General features: G+C 42.8%; 1 protein-coding gene across 7 annotated transcripts in view; it reads right to left on the reverse strand.

The window, feature by feature from the left end:
- Positions 1-346: 346 nt before the first annotated feature.
- The window catches only part of nacc2 (NACC family member 2), a 39317-nt gene continuing 21222 nt past the window's right edge, over positions 347-18441 (reverse strand). For 5 of the 7 annotated variants that reach the window (XM_082538230.1, XM_082538226.1, XM_082538232.1 and 2 more), the window contains exons 2-7: positions 10197-10378; positions 9319-10089; positions 7639-7815; positions 6185-6290; positions 5859-5956; positions 347-5764 (exon numbers count right to left, since the gene is read on the reverse strand). In XM_082538230.1, coding sequence (XP_082394356.1) covers positions 5241-5764; positions 5859-5956; positions 6185-6290; positions 7639-7815; positions 9319-10089; positions 10197-10308 — 1788 coding nt within the window. In that variant the 5' untranslated portion in view covers positions 10309-10378 and the 3' untranslated portion in view covers positions 347-5240. Of the gene's footprint in view, positions 5765-5858; positions 5957-6184; positions 6291-7638; positions 7816-9318; positions 10090-10196; positions 10379-10781; positions 11390-11414; positions 11510-18441 lie in introns of those variants that run through there. The other 2 variants (XM_082538228.1, XM_082538229.1) reach the window with 2 other exon arrangements.

An 18441-nucleotide genomic window follows, 5' to 3' on the forward strand; every position in this document is an offset into this window, starting at 1 on the left:
TGGTTGATTTGGATCGATCCAGTGTTGCCTGCAATTCTAAACCTGTGCCTTCATGAAATAAAACTGGCTGTATACTGTATGTTACATTCATCTTTGAAGGAACTCCAGTGACTCATCCAGCAAAATTTAACACCATTTTAATGACACAAGAATTTCACAGCTCGGTGGCACAGACAGTGAGAATTATTATTGTCACTAATTTGTCTTCTTTCTGCTGGAATCTCATTACTTACATGTTTGAAGCCATGCAGATCTACAATAAATCGCAACTTCCAGAGAAAAATATATTTCAAGTGCATCCTTTTGTAGGTACTTTGGCAAATGCAAAGAGAGACAAAAGACAGTATATGGTGAAGTAAGGACTTTTATTAGAAAGCAGATTTTTCTGTATTGCATTTAAAGAAATTGGGTACTCTTGGACTATACAACTTAAAACTGGTGATGGCAAATATGATGGGAATGAAAGGTAGATTACATCAAAAGTGGCAACTTGCATTTCTGTTGTATATATTATTGATGCTTGAGTCAGAAGGCGCATAAACATCTTTTTCATTTGAAACATAAAGCGGCATCAACACTGAAATTGTCCCATCCCAGTTTGCCTGATCCAAACCCAGCTGATAGTGAAGAACATTACCATGATCGGTGTAGGGTTGTTGTCCATCAAAGGGGGTTATCAACAAAACCTGGGCTCAGGACCACGTCCAGAACATGCTTACCAGAGCATGACAGATATGGTCCGTGTCCAGCTCTGTTTGCAAAGCACCAAAGTTTGACTCAGTCCTGGTTTTAAAGACACACACTTATAACCAAGAAGGCTGGAGATAACATCACCATGTCCCTCCACTCTGGAAAGGAAGCTAGCACAGACCGAAGCAAGCTGAAGAAAGACAAAGCAAACAGCAAGAGCACATAGCAAGTCATACCATATGTCCCGTAGTGCACTTTGGGTCTCGTTCCTATTCTGATTGTCAGCGCTCTGAACACATGGCTTTAAAAGTTGCATTTACTCCTCATTTGCCTAACACCCGGTTGCTCTCAGTGTTTTTCCTTTCACCTTTCCAAGTAGTTCTAAAGTGCTGGCGTTATGTACAAGGACACGTAAATACACAAACAAACCTTCAGTGCATTTTCTTCTGAGTGTGCTGAGCTGTGAACATACTGAACTGTGTACTTAGTCTCTGTATTCCACTCTTTGTCACTACTTTGCTGTCATTAATACAAGAAATTCAGCTTTATGCAAACATTCAGCGAAAGGCCAGGTTGTATAATAAAAAAATCCAGCCCTGCTCACCACAGGACACCTCGATCTTTGTTTACTAACAGTTGACAAGAGTTATTCAGCATAAAATACATGGTGCATAAAGATCAGAGGTTTCATTGGGTTGCGGTGAGTGTGCGAATGGCATGCATTTTATGGTACAAGTGTCTCTTTGCATATAAATGTATTGTTTTTCATGATGAGCCAGTCACTGGAACAAAAAACTACAGTGTCCGTGTGGGGGTGAGCAGAGCCCGATGCAAAGTGAGGAAGAAGTTATTTGCAACAAAATACCTTCTATTCAATAACCATCCAAGAAAAACAAAAAGTTTGATATAAATGAGAAACACGTCCGATACATGACATACATGTAACTGGACTTTTCTCTTTTGGCCACGTCAATCTTCCCAAGGGTTAGCCATGACATTCTCCGTTTATAGTGCAACATCGTTCATTTACCCTGCACAAGAAAAGGATCAAACCCCAAGCGGTCTTAAAGGATTATTGTTCTGTTTTGGGGTTTTTTGATGGCTTTGTTTTGCAGCGGGGCAGAAAAAGTGAATGAGCTGGTCAAAACCAGCGCGTGATAAGGAAATCGTGCGTAAAAAAAGAAAGATTCCCCCCCCCAAACAACAACAACAAAAGCCCGCCACACCTTAAATGTGACTAACTGATGAACAGGTTTGACTATACTTGACTATACTACGAATGAGATTTCATTTGAATTTCTTCCAAGGGTGTTCAACCAGATTCCTTAAGAGCTGTGCTGTAAATATGTAATACTGGGCTGGTGAGCCAACATGATGGAAAACATAAAGCAAGAATGTAAGGTGAATAAATGACTATGTCATTAATATCATTTATTAGAATAAAAGATTACTAGTTTTTAATTTTAAACTCAAAAATGGCCAAAAAAAGTGTTATCTGGCTATATTTAGTAGATCCTTGGTCCTGTTTGCTTCTGAACACAAAGTAATGGCACACATCCACACCCACACATTCACAGTCTAAGGCACTGCTCCACACCCCTTTAATACTACAGTGGAACACATCCATGTTTCCCACCCGTTATTATTTACTGCTTTATTTTAATTGCAGCTGATTTCATATTCCCCATGCATTTAGTATCTCTGCGAAAGTCCTCCTATTCAAAAGGATCAAAGATTTATTTTACACAAAAACACACAGAGAGAAATATTAAATACAAAGAATATCACACTCATTGCCCAGTTTACTAACTGAGTAGAAAGGTTTCTCTCTCTCTTTTTTTTTCTGAAGCTATAACAGCTACTTTCTATATTTTCCAAAATAAAGGCTACACATATTCATTTCTCAAGTCTGTTACTCTGACTGGCATAACCAGAAGTGATCAGACATTTAAGTGGCTCAAATAGACAACTGAATATTGTTTGTTTTTTACTGCGAGAAAAACCTGTAAGAATAATAAACATATGATATGAAGGTACAATTTGCAAAATCTCTGTGTTAAAAAAACATCAAACAGAGGGAAAAAAAGCCTGCACTGCATGTGAACCTTGCTCAGTTTTGCACATAACGATGTTCACTACACTGGAAGACCTGTTCGCAGTTTGAAAAATAAATAAATTAAAAAAAAAAAAAAATCACTATATCAATAAAGCTTTAGGTTTAAACACCACCCAGCCTCACAGTCGGTATTAATTTTATATTATGGCATATTTTGAAGAATTTACTATACTCAAATCAAAGCTTGGACCCTCACCACAGCAGTGCTACAGATTACATTCATCCATCATCCCAGCCATCGTGTCACAGTCTTGTTTTATCTACGGCAGATCGCACTTATTCCCAATGAAAATAAACGCGCTATGAACCTTTTTGTTACTACCTAGTGCAATCGTAACCCTGTGTTTCTTGTGCAGGGCCATCTTAAAACTTCCCCTAACAGACGCTGAAACAAGAGCAGAAACAGAGACTACTCTGGCCCCGCTCATGAAGTGGCATAGCATATATTTTGAGAACAGTATTAGTACTAAGCCCGGCAGTTCTTAAATTAACCTATCACAACCCACTTTCCCCCAAATGTTGGTGGCTTCTCTTTTACTTAAATGAACGGTCTTTTCTGTGCTTTCGTTTGCTGATAGGGGGGAAAAAAAGATACAGGGAAGATCTATGCATTGCACAATGAAGAAAGGCTGTGTGGCAAAAAACAGATATCAAAAGAAGAAATCAGGTATGACGAATGCAGGTTTAAAGTCCCTGTTGGACATTGCTTTGCTCCCCCCACCCCCCTTCCAAAACGTAGAAACAGTCATTGTCAGAGAGACTCGTTTCAGGTGTTGTCGTTACAGCCTCTCAATTAAAAAGGTCCACGTTACCTCCCTCAGCATCTCGGCTCTTTACCTTCTTTTGAGTGCAAATGCAATAAGCCAGCATAAATTGCTCGTATAAGTTTGATTCAATAATTTACCCACCCTCCCAAAGAAAAAAAGAACAAACAATAAAACAAACAAACAAACAGCCAGGTAGGAAGCAGGACTGCGTAGTATCGGTGCATATCACACCACCACCACAACATTACCGAGGTGGAACAGTGCTTCTCTCTAACATTCGTTCTTCTACTGCCCAGTGTAGTGCACTTCTTTACTACTCCATATATCCAGTCTCCTCTGCTCATGGGCACAGCACACTCTTTAGTTTAAAACAAACAAACAAAAAACAAATAAAACAACAACAACAAGAAATTCCAACTGTTACTGTGTAAATCCTGGGTCACAGCCGGATCAGTTCTAACATGCGTCAGACTGCGGTCAGGTCCAGCGGAAAACGGAGAGAGTCCTCTTTGAGCATTAATAGCGTATCTCCAGGCAACGGCAGCTGTTATCTTATTTCAATGCAGGTTTGTGGCTTTGTTGGCGTTTTTTTTTCCGAGAATTCTTTGTATCCACTGTTTGTATGAATGCATGCAAGCTCGGATTTTTTCTTTCTCTCTCTCTCTCTTTTTTTTAGTGCATGTTCATGTTCAAGTCTCTCTCTGTATCTCCACAAGAGAATGATTTTTACCCAGAGTTAAAAAGCACTGTTTTTATAGACCATGTATTCTGAATACATTGGCGCAGATATTCAAGGCTATTATCCACGGGTTAGGAAATATGTCTTATCTGTATGCATGTGTGGTTGGGGAGGAGTGGTCTGGAGCAGACACAGGCATCACATTGACAACCTAATTCAACATGTCATGGGCAAATATGCGCGAATAAACAACTCCATGTGATAGAGTTGTTTTTAGACTGTGGACTATAGACATGAGTGCTTAAAAAAATTTGATCATCTAAATGATGGGCCTATTTAATAGGGAGAAAACCGTTTTGTTTAATGGAGCTACCACAGTACATGGCCTTAAATTGCAAAACTGTTGTTGTTATACATTCATACACGTTCAAAATACAGTAAACTAACATAAAGGTCAACATTGCTCTTTCCAGATCTGTTTTCCCCAAGGTTACGCGGGTTAGTTTCTGATGCAGCTTTCCAAGAAAATGGAATCATTTTACAAATCAGTGTACCACACCGGCAAAGCAGCTGTTGCTTTTGTATTGCACTTGAATGATGAATCATTACAGCCATTTGTTCTGCTACCAGGCCTTTGTAATAATGCTGCGGATGCCAAAACACTGAGTACATACTGAGTGTACCAAGAAACGGGCGGAGCAGAAAGAGTCGACTTTCTCAAAGTGCTAATGCCATGCCTGTGTCTACTTCTAAGAACAGTGTTCTGCTTCCACTAGCGGCAATTATGGGAGCACGCAAGCACACGTGTGCGCATGCATGTGCGACAGATTCCTGTATAGTAAGATCAGTGAGTGCGGCTTCTTGTGCTGAGCGAAATTCCCGTTGAGGAAGCACAGAGGAGGAAGAGTGGCGGACGAGCTGTTGTAAAAGAGCAAGCAAAGAGAAGAGGCTGTCTCTCACAATGTAAGAGACAGCCTAAAAAGGACATTCACTGTCCGTTCACCCTCGCACCGTGTCCAAAATTTTCTGCTTCCTGCTCAGCCGGCGTGTCGCCACAGTTGCCTGCCTCGGCTCCTGGGATCGCCCCCAGTGATCTGTTTACACCCTCTAACCTAGCTTCATCCTCGTCTTCCTCCTGTTCCTCTTGGACTGCTCCTTCGCCTTCATCTTCAGCTTCTGCTCCAGCCGCCCCAGACCCGGGGCTGCCTTCTGTCAGGGGTGGGTGAGTCCTGAGAGGGTCCTTACGATCAGGATACAACCTTTGCTCTAAGGTCTTGAAGTCGGCCTCAAAAGTGAGGGGTAACCCTGACTGAGGGGCACCCAGCGTCAGACCCAGACCTATAGCAGCGCTCATGCCCATTCCTGCACGGTACACATCCATGCCATCGGGCAGCATGGACTTAATCTTGGGCAACCATCGCTTGCGGACCCGCCTCGCGTTTGTGCACATGTCAGCAGCAATCACATTCATTTCACTCTCCTTGAAGTTAGGGTTGAAATTTTGACAGTAGACTGTAAAAAAAGAAAGAAAGAATACAGCAAAAGTCAGCGTGGCACAAACTGCCCCTCTTTGAAACTTCCATTACTTCTATCAAGTATGACCTACGTTTGACAGCGTTGAGGACCCTGCTGTCCAGGGGTTTCCTGCTGGGATCACTAGTAGAAGAGCGAATGCCCGTCCCACAGCTATTGGCTAAAGTGTTTCTGCAGGGATGCAAAGTCAACACCAGGGGGCAGAGTCAGCAACAGGCACATACAGTAGATAAACATGGGAGCACACATAACAAACCGCATTGCACAACATGGCCACAGATGGAGTGTGAAAGTTGGTTTGTGACAACAGCAGTAGTGTTGGAGTCATACACAGAAGTCAAGCCTAAGAGTCGAAATACTTAAACAGTTTGTTCATTATTTGCACATTTCTCTGCTCACCTGTCAAAGAATGTGGCTAAGAGACGGCGGAGCAAGACTTTGTGTTTGATGCCGGCACATAGATGACAATTCATCAGCTGGCCTCGAGTCATGAACACTTGTGTACCTGTGTGGGAAACAAAGAAAAAAAAAATCTTGTGTGAAACATGCTGACATTACAGCATTTTCCTTTATCTTTGAAGGCCCTCCTCTCTGCTTCTTTTACCTTTTACTCCACTTTGAGGCCTTTTTCTACATTTGAAGTCAAAGTTTAAGGAGATCTTTAATGGACTTAAACAAAATGGAGTCAGAAATGAGAGAAGAGGAACAGACGGTGACAAAAGCAGCACACTATTAAATGACTCCGTTTTGCTTTCTTTCCAGCGTCATCCCTTCCTCAGCAGTGCATGAGCCCTTACACCAATCGAGTTTTGGATTATTCACCACGACTTGCGCATTATTGTGCTCAGCTCTCTGTGAATTACGCTGGGAAGTACTCAGATGTCGTTCTTTTGTCTGGAGAGATTCGGCACCAAATCGATTTAAGGTTTTCTGTCACGTTCCTTTGTGGAAGCTGTATTGCCTACACGGTGAGTTGTACCTGTTCTCTTTGAAGTGCCAAGAGCGTGATGTGGGAGCCAGACCAAAGAGTTCAATTTTTGTCTCATTGTACCAAAAAATAAAAAATAAATAAAAGAACTTTTCCCTCATACTCTCAGAGCTCTGTAAGGACCATTTGGCAAACTCCCGGCAGGCAGTCATATGCTTTTTACTCCAGAGTGACTTCTGTCTAGCTACTCTTCCATAAAGACTGATGATATCTGCAGAGATGGTTGGATGGGTGCAGAGATGGTCCTTCTGTCTCAGCCTTAAATCTCTGCAAAGAAACTTGCAGCTTTATTTTAGCACTTTCAGTCTGACAGACAGAGACGTGGCGCCGGCTTCCTGACCCTTGCCTGATCCGTGGATTAACATGGGTCAGACTATGTTTTCCCAAACAGCCTTTTAATTAGGAATATGAATTCAATTAAACGGCACTGAGTTGTAAACATAATTTAACTAAACAGTCTTAATCAAATTTTTTTAGCACTTATGCATAGTCAAGTTGCTGTGAATGAGCAGTAATTCTCTGGTAGGAGTCTCATATCGGACAAAGAGGGCTGATTACATGCAGTTGACCCTTACATTCACTACGAATGAAGGTCACAGGGCTGTGGGTAAATTCTCTAATAGATGGTGCTCTTTGCCCAAGTCTCATTAAAAAGATTTCGGTAACTTTAAACTTTGACAATGAGCTCTCCATCCTTCTGAATTTATGACTTTCAATTCATTTAGTTAAATTCATTTTTAAATCCAATTTCGATATCTTCCAAACTCACTTGGTGTGTAAGCGAATCCTTGGAAATTCTGCAGGGGTAAGATGTTAGCATCTAAATGTGCTGTGAGTGACTTGTGATTGCTTTGTGCGTGCCTACCCGCCACCAGCTCCAGCTTCTCTCCAGGGTCCCCCTCAGTATAGAGCTTAGGATGGCAGCGGTAGCCTATCTGGCTTATGAGGCTTGCAGGCAGCGCCACAAGGTCCCTGCGGATCAGCACGCAGTTGCGGTTCTCCAAGGACAAGGGCATCGACGCCATCTCCGGCTTGTCTTGGACTAAAAAAAAAAAGAGATAAAGAACCGAAATGCAAACTTTATTTAAAATCTCACATCACAAAAACACATTGGTATCCGTCACTTTACTGGAATAAAAACACCCTAAACAAAGTTGTTTTCCACGCCTACCCCTGTGTATCCACACCAAAATAGAAGCTATGAAATTTAATTAGTAAAGCAGGTTGGAGTAATCTCATACAAGTTTGTTGTGTTTCATGAATGTTTTGGAGCATTGCAGATGCATCCTAGACAAGTCACTGTGCAGCATCAGCATCTTTAGTTTTGGAGGGGGGGGGGGACATATCCAGAGCTGAGTGTTGGGTTCTTATTCAAAAACTCTTTTTTTCACCCCAAAACCTCTAAGACAGCTTGTGAGTGTATACACATGCATACTCGTCCTGCACGCACACACACATGAAACAAAAAGAAATTAATCCAATAACTGCCACACGCATGCACATAGCGAAAGGTGTAGATTAATCAATTTGTATGTGCAGACACATCTGCGCGCGTGCACACACACACACACACACACACACACACACACACACACACACACACACACACACACACACACACACACACAGGAAAGATGTGCATGGTTCTCAAATATCCTACAATGTCACCCTGGGGTGCTCTGACTGATTGCAGATAGAATGGATTTCATAAATATGTGAAACCCTAGAATTTGACAAACCTCCCTTTGAGCTGCAGGATGTGAAGAATGAAGGAGAGCGAAATCTGTGTGTATGTGTACTCATGTGTGAGTTTATCACTATCCATAGGTACCCCGTCGGTGTGTTTATGTGAATGCAAACCATTTACACCTGCATGTATTGAAAAAATCTACACCAGTGTAAAAAATGTGGCAGAAAGCCATAATGAAAAGCGGTACGGTCCGGCTGCTGTAGCTGCGATAAGGAAGATGTTGTTGGTCACGAAGCACTTCAATCATAACTCCATAAAGCTATCTTTAAGCTGAAAGAACCCCCCCACACACACATGCACACACACAAACACACACACTGGAAGTACAACAACCTGCTTTTCAAAGATGCACAGGACACACGATGCATAAAAGATTAAATAAGGTAATTGGGATGAAATGAATGTGCATCAGGTTCTAGTTTTTTTGTTTTGTTTTTTTAATTTTTTGCACAACCTGTAACAGATAAGAGGTCTGGATAAACCCCACATTTAGTTTCTCCAATTCCTCTCAAGTTTTACTTTGAGATCGCTCTGTTATCAAATTAATTTCCTCCATATGAGCCGAGGGCAGCTGAGAAAGTAATGCACCAAATCAGACTTGACATGACTACAAATTTAAAGTTGCCATTGAGACTTTATCAGAGTCCTGGACTTTGATAGTATGTGCTTTAAGGATCGAAGTGCTGTAAAATCAGGGGGTGTGTTGTAAGCACAGCTCCTTATGGCATGCCACTGTTGTTTCATATACTAATAAGCATTGTTAAGGACTTTAGAAACATCTAACACAATACTCACTCCCGTAGGGATTGGCTGAACGTCCATAAAGATGACTGTAGGTCTCCTCTGTGATCCCATCGTAGGGCTCCTCCTCAAACTCCTCATCCTCGTTCTGGTAGGACGTGGGACTGTCGGTTGTGGGCAGACTGGAAGCTCCGGGGCTGGACCTGTCACCTACGGCTGCTCCTCCTCCTCCAGCTCCACTGCCACTAGTCCCCTGGAGGCTGAAAGCAGGCATACCAGGGATAGGGGTCCCTCCAGCTGTTGTGTAGAACAGCGGCCCGGCCCTCACCAGTCTACTTCCAAGCTCTGAAGGCGAAGTCTTACTTGGCGTTGAAGGTACAGTCAGGGGCAAGGGCTCACCTCCTTCAATTTTAATCTTACGCTGCGGTATGAGCAGAGTCGAAGACCATCCCGGGGTCCCTAGAAGGGCAGCCACTGCCAGGCCGTTGCCATTATTACAAGGACTCTGTGGCTCAGATACCGTTTCTTCTAAGGACCCCATTGTCTGCGAGTCACAGTGAGGTGAGTTTGCCTTAAACATTAGGTCCATGCCTTTTTCAACTATATGCTGAATTTGGAGGTAGCCAGCTGTGTACATGACCACCAGCTGTTCACTAGCTGCCATTGTTAGCTTCCCTGTGTAGCAGAAAGTGAGGATCTGCTCAAAGCAAGCAGGTGTGACTGAGGAAGGCAACTCAAACTGGGTCTTGGTGGAGCTGCTGAAGAGGTCACGAAAGTAGAGGCTGCTGGCGGCCAAAACAGCCCGGTGGGCTTTGAAAGCCTGGCCTGGTTGAGGGAAAAAGAAGTTGAGAACATTGACGAAGACAGTTAGCACTTTGTACAAGTTAATCTGTGATTAACAGAGCAACATTAACATTTTTCTGCCAACTGACCTTTAACCAGTATGGATACATCACAGTAGTGTCCCAGCAAGCGCTGCTCATTAAGGGAACCCAGAACCGTAGCTCCAAAGTTTGGGATCTCCACATGGAGCAGCTGGGACATGATGGCCACAGAGTGGAAGGAAGATGGGGCTTCAGATATTCACTGCAGACTCTGCCGCCGAGAGAGGCATCTGTAATAACAAAGCGGAAGGAATCCAAAAAAAAAGGTATGGTAAATGCGTTGGAGAGGAGAAAGGCACTGACAAATGAAGGAGCAAAAAGCAAACGCGTGAAAGATGAAAAGACATGCCAGAGGGAGGCAGAGGGGCGAGAAGAGAGAGATAGATCCTCTCAGGTTGTTTCTCTCTCTTAGAAAAAGCAAAGAGTAAGAATGAAAATAGAGTTGCGATGAAGTGAGAACACGCATACAGTTGAGGGAGAAGTGAGAGGTGTGCGAAAGAAAGATGGATATGCAGAGATAGTGGGTGAGAGAGTCGAGGCAGGAGAGAGAAAGGAGGAGTCACTCCACAGAAAAAAAAAAAAAAACACGAAACACAATGCTGCGCCTACTGTGCATAGAAGGTTGTGAAATACCTTTAGGCTATGTTGTTTTACATTACTTAAATTCCAAGAACCTTGCACTCCTTCCATGTATTGCTCTTAATGCATCCAGAACAATTTACCCACAGCATGGACTTTGACAGCCTGTACGCCTTAACTTTTCTCAGAAATAAACCCCACACTGAATGCAACCTGTTTTTCATGTCATAGATTTTCCTGGATTTCGCTGACACCGTGGCAGTTGTTCTCTTTCTCAGATCTAGCTAGACAACAATCCAAAGGAAGACAACTTTAAAAAACAAAACAAATAAAAAGTCCTTTTCAGTAACACTCTCCAGATATATTTGCACCTTCATTCCAGCCCTGAACCTTTTAGAATTGCCTTTGTCTTCCCACCAACCCACACATACGTACATATACGCACTAGTTTCATTATTGAGCAATGCTGCAGAACAGTTTCCAGGAATACAAACTGAAAAAGATGTCACCGCCTCTCTCTCTCTCTCTCACACACACACACACACTCTCCCACTTCATGCACTCCATACAGAAAGGCATGCACTGTGGCTTACTTACATAAAAGCCTGCATGCATGAAGACACACACGCACATGCAGTAAAAGCTGCACAGGGAAATTACTGTGTACTCTGGCACGCAAGCACTCACCTGGAGAAACAAGAACATGCCTTTTCCTCTGCTAACAGTCTCTCACACATGCACAAATGCACAAAAAGAGTGCTCACTCTGTTATCCCAGACAGTTCTGACCTGAGTAAGCCAGTCTTCTGGTTAAAGCACACCATGGAGCCTTGACACACACACACACACACACACACAAAACACGCCAGCAGCAGTCAGGACCAGGACAGAAGAGGAGCAGTTAAGAGACGGAGGGAGAGCACTCAGATGTACTCCGTCTGGTCGACTCTTTCTCTCACTTAAAGTGTCATTCCTAGTGACTCAAAGATGATTCTCTCTGCTGACTGACTTTTCTCTGTCTGTTTTCTCTCGGCCTATCTACAATCTCTATACCCTCCAAAGCCCTATTCTCCCTGCTAACTGTCTGCTCTAGCACTGTCTCAAAGCCTCCCTCTGCCTCGTCATTATCTCGCTCTCTCTCTGTGTTTCTCTCCCCCTCTCCCTGTTCTCCAAGGGTTGAATTCAACAAGTGCCGCTGTAGATAGGGGGAGTGTGTGAGTGAGAGAGAGAGAGAGGGGGGGAGTGAGAAAGACAATGGGGGGGGGGAGAGAAAGAGAGGCCAGAGCAGAGCAGAACCGAGCAGAGCAGAGCGAATCAATGATGAAAGGAGTGGGAGGCTCAGTGTGTGCGCAAGCGCACGCCCGTGCATGTGTCTGCGCGCGTGTGTCTGATCAATGCAGTATCTATACGTCGCAGGGAGTGGGAGGGAGAGAAAAACACAGGCTACAGTTACAGACGGAGACAGAGACTGGGCAGAGCTAAAGAGAATCAAGGGAGGGAGGGCGGGAAGGGAGAGTTGAGACAGAGAGAAAGTCATTTGAGGACAGTACGAGTAGAGAAAGACAATTAGGTTGAAGCAACTTCTGCTACTTGGACACAGACATGTATATACAGTCTAACAGAATGAGGGGGAGAATGACTAAGACGAAAAAAAAAGAGAAATGAGAAGCACATACAGGGGTCACATCCACCATTAATTAAGGAGACATCGAATAGCGAAACTTGTGAGCGCCCAGTTTGACGCAAGTCTGGAAAGAATGCGTCACATCTCAGTAAAGCAGAGCTTTATTAAACCCGAACTATAGCGTGCACAATGCAGTGAACCTTAAATCCTTCTAAATGTAGAACTGAAAAGATTGATCGAAAAACAATCACCAGTGTCAGGGTATTTCCCATTATTCGTACCATCTTTGTAAGACAATAGTTTAAAAAAAAAAGGAAAAGAAAAGAGAGGCTTTACTTTTGAGCAAGTGTTGTGTATTTTCTCTGAATCATGCAAGGACATCTCTGCCAAACACCTACACATAAACAGAGAGAAGTGCTGTCTTCACGCAAGACTATTTTGTATTTCTACATGAATTGATGAATTAAATGATTAATTTACGCCTCCGCTTCGGTGGCTCGGCTTGTTCAGGTGACATTTCTCTGCTTTCTCTTGGGTACTTTTTTTGGCCAGCCCATAGAACGCTTCCCTAAATGTTACTTGATCTGTATGAAGGAGGACAGGAGCCAGATGTCACTGCCTGCGACAGGACAACCGCTAAAAGAAGGACAACAGCTACCAGAGAGGATAAGTTCCAGAAAGATGTGTGTGGGAGGGTATAAATGCATAACGGATGAGTAGGAAAATGGGTTGTTTTTTTTTTACAGTATGTGTGTGCATATAAACACACGCACACGAACGAATGCTGTGTAATTTTTACATGTCAGAGTAAAAAATTATAAAAACAACAAATAACACTAAGGAGACAGCTTTCTCGGAGTGCCGTGCTGTGTTATAGGTGACGAGACATGAAGACATCCTTTCAGCGCATGTCGCTTATCTTAAAGAAAAAAACAAAACAAAAAAACATCAAGCTGATGCTGAGGTTTTCTGAAAGTGAGCACGTCTCTCTCCCCCCCTACAAAAACTATCAAGGCACATTGTGCTCAATTCTTTGCCAAAGAAACCTCAAGTGGAGAAAGTTGCGCTAAACTGAGCAAACTTTTACTCTTCAGTTGCAGCGGAAATATGAAAGGGAGGATATCACAAAGCGTTGAATGCAGTGAGTCAGACTTTGGTTTACAGAGCTTTGGCCCAGCAGTGCGATATCTGCACGGCACATATAGGCACACATGAGTGAGCACACACAAAAAAAGCACAGTGAAACGCAGGAGAAACAAATCTGCAAACACTCTCCTGCTTTCTTACACACACACACACACACACACACACACACACACACACACACACACACACACACACACACACACACACACACACACACACACACAGGTAATCTCCCTGTGCACACTCAGCAATACACATTCTGTTTGTTTGTCTGTCTGTCCCTCTGTGAACCTGCCAGACTGCTTGTCCACCGGCCCATCCATCCACCGGTTATTGTAACTACTGTGTCCTTACATCGCCTCTTGCGTCCCCCCCGCATCCCCACCGCCCTTCTTTCTCTTCTCTATCCTTCCCGCCCTGCATACCACGTACCCACTGTCTCTCTGCCAATTAATGCACACAGGGCTGCATTGCAGTGAGGTTGGCGCGTGCCACGGCAGCAAGCACAGTACAGAGTCTACAGACATGCATGTACGTGCCAGCCAGGCAGAGCGGGATGGAGAGGAGGGGGTGAAAGTGAGGGAAAAGAGGAAGAGGGAGGGCGGGTAAGTGGGTGGGTGAGTATGGGGAGGGGGGCGAGAGAGTGAGCGGAGAATATGTTGAGTCAGGCAGACAGGACGGTGGAGTGCCACACTGCACATATACACAGCCGCATGTCTGTGAAAATGTATGCACGAATGAATATGAAACAAAAGGCACGGCACACATACATGTGCATCATGACAGCCCAAAAGTATGCAGAAATGCAAATGCGCACACGCACACACACGCACTCGCACACAAACATGCATGCAAATTCCAACCTCCTTATGGCTGCTTTATATATAGACTTTGCACATCACTGATGAAAAAAATATAAGGCACCGACTCCCTCAACTTGTTTGCCAAACGAGTCACTATGTGTGTGTGTGTGTTTCTCCGTACATTGTGTCCTCATTTGCTACCGTATGTTTGCATTTCCATGTCAAAGTTTCCTGCATACCAAGGCGTGTTTTTATAGTCATCATAATATATCCGACTGTGACTTTTGGCACTTCATATCAGGCGCATGTGTGTGTCTGTGTGTGTGCGTGTGAGGCACAGTTTGTGAGTTTAGATATGAGATTCGAATGCTGTTCTGATGGCGCTTGTCTGTTTTTTGTTGGAATGTGTTACATCCATTTTAATCAAGAATTCATACCTACGCACAGTGTTATTAACTGTAGCAGCAGGTCCAGGCATATTTGAATAATATGAAGAAATGAGACGATTCGCCAGATGGCAAACAAACACACACACACGCCGATTTTAACTACTACTTATACTAGAGCTCTCTACCAAATGACAATGCTGTAAGATTCAAACCTTAAACCATCAAAGTCACAAACAACCCTGAATGCACTAACCCTTTATTACTTTGTGGAACAGTTTAAGCTTAAAGTGAAGTTGGTTCACATGATGCAAGTCACAAAAATCCTCACTTAAATACGTTAGCCGGCATCATCGTCAAGGCACAGAGAAGTAATACCATTGCTAAACATGTTTTTGGAAGTAAAGAAATTCATTAAAAAAAAAAAAAAAAAAAGGAAACTCAAATCAAAAATTTGAAACGAGCCGAGGAGGAGCACATCCGTCCTCCATTGCTTATGTTGCCACTATACAATCTCAATATGAACAGTCCCCTCGTTATAAATATTCAGATCCTGCAGTTGTTCTCATGTTTAAAGTGTACCAGACAACAGATTCTATCCACGTTGAGACAGCAACGCTCCCTGGCAACAGTTCTACCAATCGGGAATGAGCGGGTGTCTGCCTGAGTCTGTCTGAGTATCATTATGGGATGTCGAGAGAAATAGAGAGAGGAAGAGAGAGGCTGCTTATCACTGCTTATAATGCAACATCATTCTCTGTGTACAGACCCCGCTGGGTGAAGTTGTCTGCACATAGTCAGGATCAAAACCATCTTTTCTTAAAAAGAAGAAGAAAAAAAAATCTCCCCATGATTCATGTAGTTACGTAACAAAGAGACAAATATGAAATGATTTGTTGTGGGCTGAATATTGTCTGGTATCTTTCCACTTGTACTCACTCAATATGCACTAATAACGTAACTTGTGGTCTGACGAAGGAGAAAATAGCAGTGAATTCCAGTTTTTAACTGCAATGTTGTCTGCACAGAAATGATAGTGTGAAGCAAAAAGTCCCACAGAACAAGCCATATGAGGGTGGGATGATGTAACCAAATATAACATATCACAATTGTTTGGTCAAATTAAATATTAAAAAGTACTTTTTCGCACTTTGCTTTTTAATAATCATTGTTTTGTTTTTTGGTTGGATGATTTTGTATTCAAAGTAAAGTCCCTTTTACACTGGATTTGCTGAACACTACCATGACGGGAAGAATTTGAAGTATACACACATTTTGTCACTTACAGTAAAGATGCACTAATGTGTCTAAAAAGAGAAAAATAAATCTAATAACTGTTATCATTACTAGATTTAGTGACAGACAGACTATTCATTTGGTCCCCTATCCCTACTCACAGCATTGCTTTGACAAAAGCAGTCATTTATTTTGGTCTGCTAAAGGCCTAGAGACCAGTTGGCAACCATCTGCCAACTGGTCATGAGGGAGATATGTGTACTCTCCAACCAGTTGGTGGGTGGTTGCTGGAATTTGATGGTAGTTGCTCTGAAACTTATTGCTAAAGCCCCAGTGATGCCAAGAGATATGTCACTGGGAACAATGTGTATTTCTTGACCAGTTGCTGGTTGTTGTGGTACATGGTGCTGCTTATAATTATTTTATTTGCTAGCACACTGCTGCGGTTGCCAGTGAAAGATGCCGACATGTCAGTAAACACTCTGCAACTACTCTCCAAGTGGCAAAGAAACATTTTCCTTCAAATTAAAAGTTGTGCCTTTCGAAAATCCACATTGCACTTTAAAGTTGCACTGCTGCTCATCTAGTAGTTAGCAAGTGTCTGCAGACAAATCGATGTCTTCCATGCAAACGGCAATCTGCTAATGATCTTAGCAGTCAAAACCAGGTCTTTGGTCCAGCACCCAGTTTTCGATTTCATCTAGCAACAGCCAGCAACTTTCAGCAACTGGTTGGTACATTTTACACATTTTTCCCCAGCACCTGGAGGTTGCCAGAGAGTTGCCAACCAGTTTCTAAGCCTGTGTAAGTGAGGCCTTAATTAGCTAAAATCTTTCCGCCATCTTTCCACCACAATGCAGACATTTAATGGGATGGTAGAGACCAAATTCAAAGCAAAAAGGTGAGACTATTCTGAATCTTCTGGGGTTTTGGAAACACAAATATATGCTGACAACTGCTGTCAAAAAGATCAGAGCCAATGCAAAGCAGCTGGAGCTGGACTGAACAACAGGAGTTCTAGGTAATGAGGTGTGTTCAAAAATTTTCACATATGGCTCTAACTGTCAGTTGTTTAGACTAGAGGTTTTAGAAAAAAACATACTGCCCAAAGGGTTGTTGTGGCTAGCATTTGTTGAAAAATTAAGTACGGGTAAAATCGGTAAGAGAGACAAAATGAAAGCATCTACGGATCAAGCCTGCCAACTGCATTCCCGGCTGCTACTGTATTTAGTAGATACTGTTTACTCTCTTCCAGAGTCTAACAGCTAAAGGGTCAATTATGATAAGTACAACTCCATCCATTATAATCGACTCTCATCAAGGGAGGTAAACACGAACACGGACACACCTTCGCAGAAATGTACATATCTTAATCATGTGCACCGCTTCAGGGGAAGATGCCAGCGATGAATGAAGTTAATGCTTACATTTCCCAGTGGTTGAGCACAGTATTAAGGAAAAAGCTTTGACAAATAACTCCTGTAACAGGGGGGGGATACCTGTAAGTTTAGCCTGTAGTCGCTGTGATAACCAGACAGACTGAGGGAAAGAAAGACAGAGAGAGAATATACAGTATCTGTGTGTGTGTGTGTAATCCTCCTGAGGCAAAGGCATTGCTAATGGACTCCAAGTGGCTGTGGGAGGTAAACAAACAAACAGTAGCAGTGACTACTACATCACACCAAACTCTGGTGACTAGCACACTAGACCGGCTGTGTATACCAAACATCAACCCACATACCCTTGAATATACATGACTGCATGGACTGCTTATAGATATATAAAGGAGTGCTTGAAAGATAAATATGGCAGACTGACGGGTACATAACGGCGTTTTAGGTTAAGAGATGATAAAAGGCCGGGGGGTGAGGGGATAAATGAATAAAAGGGGAGAGGAAAGAGAGAGAGAGGGAGAGATAGAGCGAGTGTGTGAAAGATGCAAATAGAAAAGAACAAGAGAGAAGTTGACAAAGCACAGTCACAGGGAAAGAGAGGAATAGGGAAATGAGCTAAACTGACAGAAATGTAAAGCTTGAAAAGAGAATGTGTTCGAGTTGACAAGAAAACTGCAGAATACTTGAAAAGGCATACGAAAAGTTAAAAGTTGGAAAAGAAAGCAGCAGACTTGATCATCTGTAATATTAATATTCCCATTTAAACTGTGACAGCCATAAAGCAGACTTAGCATATTGTGTAATCTCATTTCATGCGCTTTGGTCCCCGATTTTTCCAAGCAGGGCAACAGACAAAGCCAGGCCATATGGATAAACTGTCACTTTGTTCCAATCCAAAGAGATCCGACCTTCGCTCAACATTACTCACTCTAAAATGTCAGCTTCACGGTATAAGCTTCCCAGACTGTCATTTTCTAGCAAGGTAAATCCTTAAATGACAAAGAAAGGGAAGAAAAAGAGGCAGGTTGGATTTTTTTCCAGTTAGAATAAACTCATATTAGACAACCACAGGAGCCCGCGGGCCGTTCCAGTTTAGAGCAACATATAAGTGTGACGTTAGTGTGCT

This window comes from Aulonocara stuartgranti, assembly GCF_965226115.1.
Source record: "Aulonocara stuartgranti genome assembly, chromosome: 7".
Classification (NCBI taxonomy): Eukaryota; Metazoa; Chordata; class Actinopteri; order Cichliformes; family Cichlidae; genus Aulonocara; species Aulonocara stuartgranti.